Genomic DNA, 10,064 nt, shown 5'->3' on the forward strand with positions numbered 1-10,064 from the left:
TCTGTCTGTCTGTCTGTCTGTCTGTCTGTCTATCTCTCTCTCTCTCTGTCTCTCTCTCTCTCTCTCTCTCTATCTATCTACCTATCTATCTATCTATATATATATATATATATTTATATATATATATATATACATATACATATGTGTGTGTGTATGTATATGTGAATGTGTATGTATGCATTCTTTTATTCATTTACTTGTTCCAGTCGTTTGACTGCGGCCCTGCTGGAGCACTGCCTTTAGTCGAACAAATCGACCTCAGGACTTATTATCTGTAAGCCTCGTACTTATTTTAACAGTCTCTTTTGCCAAGCCACTAAGTTACAGGGACGTAAACACACCAACATCAGTTGTCAAGCAATGGTGCGGGGACAAATGCAGACACACACACACACACACACATACATATATTCAATGGGCTTCTTTTAGTTTCTGTCAACCAAATCACTCACAAACTTTGGTCAGCCTGAGACTATAGTAGAAGCAGTGGTGGTGGTGGTGGTGATGCTGCTGCTGCTGATGATGATGATGCTACTGCTGCTGCTGGTGATGGTGACGATAATGATGAGGATAATGAAGATATATTCATTCATTCATAATAAGTCCCAGTTGAGCACTGAGTCAATATGATCAACTTACCTTCTCCCCTGAAATTACTGGCCTTGTGCCAAAATTTGAAACCAGTATCATCATCATCATCATCATCATCATCACCACCACCACCACCACCATCACCATCATCATCATCATCATCATCATCATCATCATCATCATCATTATCATTTACCGCCCGTTTTCCATGCTGGTATGGGTTGAACAGTTTGACAAGAGCTGGTAAGCCAAGCCAGAGGACTGCATCAAGTTTCATTGTCTGTTTTGACAAGGTTTTTTCAGCTGGATGCCCTTCCTAATGCCAACCACTTTATAGAGTGGACTAATAGCTTAATAATAATAATAATAATAATAATAATGATAATAGTAATAATTATAATAATAAGTGCTACTTAGAAAGTGAACTTAAAAGAAGGGGCTATAGAAAATGGATGTTAACACTTTGGGTAGAGAAGGGTGTGTTTAAAGTGACTGAGCAGCGATTAGTTGATCAAGCTAATGTTATTCGGAGGAGAAAGGGGCTGATAGATTTGGAGGCAGAAGAAATCACAAGAGATCTGGAAAAGAAAGACCAGGCAGTAGGAAAGACAAACAACAACAGAAGAGATATAGCTCAAACCAAAGAAGAATCTAAAGAAAAAAATTATAGCGCTACCAATAAGGAAGAGACAACTGATTTAAGTGATCTAAGTGAGGAAGATCAGAAGATTTTAGATGAGTTGCAGGAAGTAATGAGTAAAGTAATAAGAAAAAGATTGTCAGCATTAAAAGGCATCAACAGAAGGAAGCTGCTAGAAATGACTAGGAAGGTAGATTCTGTTAGCAGTAGGATAGATACGAAAAATATAGGAGACACTAATTTACTGATCTATGCAGGAGGGATAGTAGTCACCAGAAGATTAGATATCTCATGGGGAAAGATTAAAAAAGAGTAAATGTGGAAAAGAAAGTGAAGACTTTTAGACAAGCCTGGAAATTGAACAAGTTAGGAAACACAAGATGAAGATCTTCCCTCAAGAAAAGATACTTAGTCAAAGAGAAAGGATTTGGGACTGTAATAGAAGAGTTGAAACAGTGTATCATAGCAGTAGCAGGAGAGCTCTCCAGGTATCAGAAAAGAATAGATCAGTATCAACAGAATAGATTATTTGAGACAGACCAGAGTAGATTTTATAACTAAATAAATAGTGGAGAACGAAATACTGAAAAGAAGAAACCTAATGCAGAAGAAGCTAGAAAGTTCTGGAGTAATATTTGGGATAAGCCAGTCAATCATAATGAAGATGCAGTATGGTTAAAGAAAGTGAGGGAAGAAGTAGTGAGTGAGAAACAGCCAGATCTAAGATTAACTAGTGCATTGATGAGTAAAGTGTTAGGAAAAATGGCGAATTAGAAGGACCCAAGACCGTATTTAGTTCAAGAGTACTGGCTAAAGAAATTTAGTTTACATGGGAGGCTGAGGGAACAACTTCAGGATTGCCTTAATGGAGGAATAATACCAGATTGGATGACTAGAGGGAGGACAATACTCATTAAGAAAGATAAGAGCAAGGGTAATACAGCTAGCAGCTATAGACCAATCACTTGCTTACCATTAGTGCAGAAGCTGTTAGAAGGAATGCTTTCAGAAAGCTTTTACGACCACCTTAACAACCAGAATTTACTACCAGAAGAACAAAAAGGTTACAGGAAAAGGCTAGAGGAACGCATGATCTTTTTATACATAGACAAAGCCGTTCTAAATGAAGTAAAAGTTAGAAAGAAAAATCTAACCAGAGCATGGATAGCTTATAGGAAAGCCTATGACATGATCCCACACTTATAGATAAGTGAATGTTTGAGTATATTCAGTATATCAGACAACATAAGTGAATTAATTAGCTGAAGCAATGGAAAGAAGATCTCTACTCAGGTAACACACTCTTAGGGAAAGTTAATATCAAAAGAAAAATTTTCCGGGGGCACTTGTTGTCCCCTTTAATATTTGTCTTATGTTTGATCCCCCTCAGTTTAGTATTAAGGAATGCAAAGCAGGGTATCAGTTCAGAAACAGTAAGGGGAAAATTAACCATTTGCTCTACATAGATGATCTGAAGCTTTTTAATAAGAATGAAAAATAGATAGATTCCTTAATACAGACTGTAAGACTCTTCAGCAAAGATATAGGCATGGAATTTGGCATAGATAAGTGTGCAATATTAGTCGTGAGAATGGGACAGATAGTCAATAGTGAAGGCATCCAATTACCAGATGGCCAGACATTAAAATCATTGAATGGAGGAGAGAGTTATAAGTATCTAGGAATATTAGAACCTGACAGGGTACTAATTACAGAAATGAAAACGAAAATTGAGAAGGAGTACCTCAGAAGAGTGAGGAAGCTAATGAAGTCAAAGCTAAATGGTCCAAATCTAGTGAATGCTGTAAATTCTTGGGCAATGTCATTATTTAGATACTCAGCAGCTTTTGTAGATTGGACAAAAACTGAATTAGCAAAGCTAGACAGAAGAACTAGGAAGGAATTCAATATGAATGAAGATTATAACTGCCTAGAAAATGAATGCAGAAGAGAGCTGATATCAGTAGAAGACTGTGTGGAATTAAGTAGAGTAGATATAGACTCCTATGTAGGTAATAGTGAAGAAAGTTTATTAAAAGCTGCTAGAGTCACAGCAAGACATAGGGAAACCAAAAACCCAAACGAAGTTAAAAACCAGAAAAAAGAACAGAAATTATCTGACTGGCAGGAGGAGGCATTGCATGGTAGACTCCCAAAGATAGTTGCAACAAATAGTAGCAGTGAGACATGGTTATGGCTGCAGAAAGGAAGGCTGAAAAGGGAGACAGAACGTTTGTTAGTAGCTGCACAAGATCAAGCATTAAGGACTAATTCGATAAAAGCCAAAATAGCCAAAAACCAAGTAGAATCCTACTGTAGATTATGCAAATTAAAAGAGGAAAGCATTACTCACATAGTAAGTGAATGTAGCATGCTGGCACAGAAAGAATTCAAGAAAAGACATGACAATCTAGGGAGAGTAATCCACTGGGAGGTATGTAGAAAGCTAGGATTTGAACACACTGATAAATGGTATGAGCATGAACCTAGTAAAGTACTAGAAAGTAAGGAATATAAGATGGTGTAGGACATCAACATTCAGACTGACAGAGTAATAGAAGCTAGAAGGCCTGATTTGGTAGTAGTAGATAAAAAGAATAGAAAGTGCCAGATAATTGACTTTACAGTCTCAAATGATGAAAAAATTAATATGAGAAGTATAGAAAAAATAGCAAAGTACCAGGACTTAGCTACTGAATTACAGAGACTATGAAATGTGTGAGTAAAATTTATCCCAGTAAGCTATAGGTGCTTTGGGAACTATCCCTAAAGATCTGAACAGATGGATAGAGGAAATAGGCATGAAATCCAGTTCAGTACAGCTCCAGTAAACAGTATTATTAGGGACAGATAGGATACTTAGGAGAGTTCTTGGTATCTAAGGTTATTTGTTGTTGCCTGATAGAAGGGTTCTTGGCATCTATGGTTACCTGTTGTAACCCAGTGTTGGGATTTTTTCTTTTCCAACAGTCTAATCTATTGAGTGTATATGATAATAATAATCGTTTCTACTAAAGGCACAAGGCCTGAAATTTTAGTAAAGGAGACTAGTCGATTACATCGACCCCAGTGTTTCGGTGGTACTTAATTTATCAACCCTCGGCGGATTTGAACTCAGAATGTAAAGCCAGAGGAAACGCCTCTATGCATTTTGCCCAGCATGCCAACAATTCTGTCAGCTCACTGCCTTAATAATGATAACAACAAAAACAATGGCAGTAAGAATAATAGCTTCAAATTTTGGCACAAAGCCAGTGGTTTTGGGGGGAAGGGCCAGTTACATTGACCCTGGTACTCACCTGGGTTATTTTATCAACCTCAAAAGGATGGAAAGCAAAACATTATCTCAGTAGTATGTGAACTCAGAATGTAAAGTGTTGGAAGAAATGTTACTAAAGATTTTGTCCAATGTGCCAGTGATTCTGCCAACCCACCTATATTAATGATGATGATGACAACAACAACAATAAGGATGATGATGATGACAGTAATGATGACGATGACGATGATGATGGCAATGACGATGATGACAATGATGATGACAATGATGATGTTGATGATGACTACGCTGCCACCATTTACGCCGATGACAATGACAATGACAACAATGGCAATGATGATGATGATGATGATGGTGATGAATGAATAATGTTTAAATTTGTAAAACAATCCAACCAATGGGAGCATAAGTACACATAGCTATTTACTGAGAGAAATGAAACATTTGTCTTAATCCCCTGCTAATGTCAGTGATCTGCTTAATATCAAACCAGTTTGTTGACTTTTTACAGGGTTTAAAATAAAATATTTATTAATCCAACTATTAGGTAAATATTCTCATTATAGGACTTGACAAAACCGTGCAGGAAGCTGTATCATCCGAAATACATAATATATTACTGTTGATTGAAACATTAGACAATTTGGATGTGCTTATGCGTCCGTATGTGTTTATGAGCATATGTGCATGTCTTTATGCTTGTCTATATCTGTATTCAGGTATGTTTGTGTTTTGTTTTTAATATGTATGTTTATTATGTATTTTTTTCTGTATTTATATCTGTATCTAATTGTGTGTGTGCGTTTGTGTGTGTGAAGTGTTTCAATGTTTTATGTTTATACTTTTGAGTGTGCAAATATATTTGATCACTTGTGCATTTGTATTTGTTTGTGTGCAAGGTATGTGTGTATGCAAATGTATGTCAATGTGTATGAGTGTGGTACATGTTTAAATGACTATCAATATGTGTTTGTATGCATGTGTGCTTGTACAAACAAATCATTCAAATATAAGTTCATATCCTTCATACACAGTGATTAACTAGTGTTTGGCTCAGTCTAACATCATAATAACTATCTTTGTCCTCAGGTTTCTTTTAGAGGGGTTAAATAACATATAATCACCCAAGCCAGGGTACATTGAAATAATACTTTCTGTTATAGACACAAAGCCTGAAATTTGGGGAGGAGGGGCCTAATCAATTACATTAACCCCAGTATTCAACTGGTACTTATTTTATCAATCCTAAAAGGATGAAAGACAAAGTTGACCCCGGCAGAATTTGAACTTAGAATGTAAAAATGGACAAAATGCTGATAAGCAATTTGTCTGGCATGTTCCTGATTCTCCCAGTTTGCCACCTTATGGTACTCTGAAATAATAGGATGCAGCATGGTGGATGTGAACTAATTCAGCAAACGAACTTATTGAATCAATGGTGAAAATCATTAGATGCTAAGCAGATAAACAGACAACAAAATATTAACATTCAGGATTAACCAGTTTAGTTAGCGAATTACTACTATCATCTGTAGTTGTGGTTTCTGCAGATGAGATACTTTAGCTAGTAAAAGACCAATATGGCTAAAGCTCAGGCCAGACATTCATGCTGCATTGCCTGATCATGACATCTGGCGTGGAAGAGTTGCATTGGTCCAGGCAAGTCGCCTGACCAGATGATGATGCATGGTGTTAACTCTCCTCTGGCCAATCTATCCATATTTTCCCTGCAAATATTGATTTGAAGATTTTTGGGCAGCTTATCTATCATATTGATCTCTCCAGTCTGAGAGTTTGGAAACATCATGGGCTTTGCCCATCCTCCTCTGAAAAACTATGACATTATCCTCTAACTATGACATTATCCTTTCTTTCTTTATTTATGAGTACCAACTAAGTATTGGTGCATCCATTTCTCTCTCCAACTCACATTCTCAATGTTCTGTTGAGTCAAGGGCAAGAAGGCCAGAATCTGTTCATGACTACATGGGCACCTAAAGCAATTAATGAAAGCATGGTACAATTGAATATGACCTGGCACAATCTAACAGGTCATATGCATTGGCAAGAGATGGTTAAGCATGTAAGCATGTGGCTCATCTTTCATTGTTCTTGTGCTAGTCAACAGACGAGGGAAAAAGATGTTTGCTATTTTTATAAATAATGTTTAACTCCTAATCATTCAGATTACTCTGTCAAATGTAATGCTTATTTATTTACATTGGTTTGAATTAATTATGCATTAACTCACACCTTCAATATTTTCAACGATGTAAGGCAGCAAGCTGGAAGAATGGTTAGTGGACCAGGCAAAATGCTCAGTGGCATTTCATCCATCTTTACATTTGAAGTTCAGATTCTGCCAAGATCAACTTTGCTTTTCATCCTTTCAGGGTTGATAAAATAAATACCAGTCAAGCACTTACCCGCTCCCATGAAATTGCTGGCCTTGTACCAAAATTCGAAACCAATATTTCAATGATGTGATAGTTTATTCTTAGAATAACATTGCAGGGTAGGTGTGAGAGGCTGGATCTGGCTCGTTTGAACATAAAACACAAGTAGAACATCTGAGCCAGATATGGCATGTTTAAATGCTAAAGGGTTAAAACTGCTGTTAACACTTTTGTAAATTATTTCTAACTACTGCTACTATTCATTTACTTCTTGTTTATTACAAGCTGGTTTTAACATATTCATATTAACATTACATAGAAAAAAAAATGCTAATTATGCTACCATGTTACATAATTAACTGACAATAGCATTGAATTAATTAACTTAAATAAATTTTAAAAGCAAAATTAAACATTTGAATTCAAGGAGACAAATGATGGTTTGTTTCAGGGAGAAGAAAGTACAATAAGTGAAATAAAAATTATCACTGAATGATGTTTTTTTGCCCCTTTATTTATATATTTTATCTAGTTTCCATTTTCTATGTTTACATGGATGGGGTGGTGTTTTGTTGGGGTATTAGTAGTTGTTATACTCATAATCAAAGTTATTCTAGCCATGAGTGTTTCATATTTTTCTTAAGCATTGAATATCTTAACTCTTTTGCTGATACCCACCTGAAACTGCTCATGGTTCTTTGAAACAAATTCCTTGTTTTATAGTGACCTTAATTAACACCTTCCATCAAAAGTTCATGTTAATTTAGGTTCCAAACACCAGTATGTTCAAATCCATTTATCAGTATGTTCAAATCCTAGCTTTCTACATACCTTCCAGTGGATTACTCTCCCTAGATTGTCATGTCTTTTCTTGTATTTTACTAAATTTTTCATTATTTTCAAAATTAATTGAAACAAATGCAGTGTTTCAACAGAAACATAGTGATAAACTATAGTCTTTCTTTATTTCAGGTATAAGGATGAAATTTGAGAGAGATTTGACTGCTTTATTTAGCAGGGTTAGTGACGATGGAAAGTCTTTCTTGGTAACTCATTGCTAGAGCAGTTTTTTTTTTTTAAAGCTGGCTGCCATTTCTACTGTTAACCACTCAACCATTATGTAGATGTAACACCTGCTTTTATCAGTCAAACTAACAGAACCCAAGTATAGCCTAGTATTATGTATCATGCTTTTATTAACTGTTTTAGGTATCAATGTGGTAATGGAGCAGACATAGAGACCCTCTTGGATCCCTACTTCATTTTTAAACCCATTAAAATATCCAGGTTAGAGAGTTGCACCAGGACTTAGTTGGAACTATTTGGTTGTTCGGAAAATACTGTCCGATTTAAGAAATTTTGTTTTCGATTTGTAGTGCTTTAGACAAAATTTTACATGCTTAATAACTGATGTGTACTCTTTAATAAATTTTTATTGATTCCTTTCAGAATATAATTTTGAAGCATAGAAATCCTTAATTTCAAACATGAAAAAAGAAGAAATGCATTTACTTTTTTTGCCTGGATTCAAGCTTGAACATGATGCTTCCCAAACACCCGCCAATATCAACAGAGCATGGGGTGAAGTGTCCACTAGTGATCAGACGGTATGATGGTGGTTTGAGAGATTCCATAGTGGGGATGAAAGCCTCGAAGGTCAAGAAGGTAGGGAACATCCATCCACCCTTGATAATCAGCATTTGAAAACAACAGTTGAACAAAACCCATGACAAAGTGTCAGAGAAATGTCTCATAAGTTTGGTGTCAGTGTTTACTTGAGCAAAATGAGACCTGCACTTGTTAATTGATGTGGTCCAATTCTGCCCCATTCCAAGATGACACTGCAGAAGCTCACAAACTTGGCATACAAGACTTTACCACATCCTCCATATTCTCCTGATCTTTCACCCACCATCCACCACTTTTTCAAGCATCTAGAAACTTTTTTAAGGCAAAATACTTTCCGTTCCAAAACCAAGACCAAAACTGAATTTAAGGATTTCTTGGCATCAAAACCTTTGGATTTTTATTGAAGAGGCATAAATGACCTTGTTAATCAATGGGAGAAATGCATAGCTGTTCAGGGATCATATTTTGAATAATTAAACCTTTGTATAAGTTCAATTTTTCAAGAATATAGACATATTTTAAAAATCAGCCATTATTTTCTGAACAAACTAATAATTCCGGCTGACTAAATTGAAACAATATGACATGAAATGCTTTGTTCAAGAATAAAATGTGCTGCCTTCTCAGGATTGAACCTATGACTTTATGATCATGAACCAAACTCTCTAACCACTAGACCATGCACCTTCAGACCAGAACCAAAGAGATTATATGGATTATTGTTTGAGAGGCACAATAGAATGGCTTACACAGGGTAAAGTTGATTAACTATTAACCTGTCAATGTTGTTGTTTAGCCCTAGGTCAAACTTATAGTCGAAGTCATTTCATCCATAATTGACCATCTTTCTTCTTGTCATAGTGCACTCTGGAATACATTATCCAATGTACTCTTCTTCTCTAAGAGAATAGGGTGTGATTTGAGGAAGATTTGGTTGTTATTTCTTGCAAGTCAAGACTCCACTTAGTAGCTCAGTAATTGACTCATTGTTGTGGTTGTTTAAGTCATATGTCAGCCCTGATCAAACAGACCTATGCTCAAAGAATTCCAACCATGACCATCCCATCTTTTCCTGTATATATACAGAACCTAGAAAACCCATAATCTAATGTGCTCTTTTCGAAGATGGTGGAATTTTATTCAAGAGATTTAGCTGTTATTTCTAGCAGACTGACTGATCAAAAATGGCCTGTCACGTTGGCTCAAATGACACATTGGTGTCTCATATATGGAATCAGTTATGACTCAACATTCAAAGTAGATTTCAGTTCATAGTGACAAAGCATCAATGAAAGAAAAAAACACCTATGAAAATGATTTAACAGTCCTTCAGTGCTTGGTGTTGGTGGTGGTAGTGTTGATGGTGGTGGTGGTGGTGGCAGTGATGGTGGTGGCAGTGGTGGTGGTGGCAGTTGCTGTGGTAGTGGTGGTGTTGGTGGTGGTGTTGTGTTTCTAGTGGATGATAGTAGCAGTGATGATTGGTAACATGATAGTAGTAGTAGAGAAGATGGTATCAGTGTTGGTAGTG

The 10,064-nt window shown here is 36.2% G+C and overlaps 1 protein-coding gene across 3 annotated transcripts in view; it reads left to right on the top strand.

Moving 5' to 3' along the window:
• The first annotated feature begins 5,096 nt into the window (after window positions 1–5,096).
• LOC128248659 (uncharacterized) overlaps window positions 5,097–10,064 on the top strand; it is an 8,131-nt gene continuing 3,163 nt past the window's right edge. The window contains exons 1-2 of one of the 3 annotated variants that reach the window (XR_008264816.1): window positions 5,153–5,230; window positions 8,357–8,572. Coding sequence is in view for 1 of the 3 variants with exons in the window: in XM_052970305.1 (XP_052826265.1) it covers window positions 5,207–5,230 (24 nt within the window). In the remaining 2 variants the exon portion in view is untranslated. Of the gene's footprint in view, window positions 5,231–8,356; window positions 8,573–9,200; window positions 9,291–10,064 lie in introns of those variants that run through there. The other 2 variants (XM_052970305.1, XR_008264817.1) reach the window with 2 other exon arrangements.

Source organism: Octopus bimaculoides, chromosome 9 (assembly GCF_001194135.2).
Source record: "Octopus bimaculoides isolate UCB-OBI-ISO-001 chromosome 9, ASM119413v2, whole genome shotgun sequence".
NCBI lineage: Eukaryota > Metazoa > Mollusca > Cephalopoda > Octopoda > Octopodidae > Octopus > Octopus bimaculoides.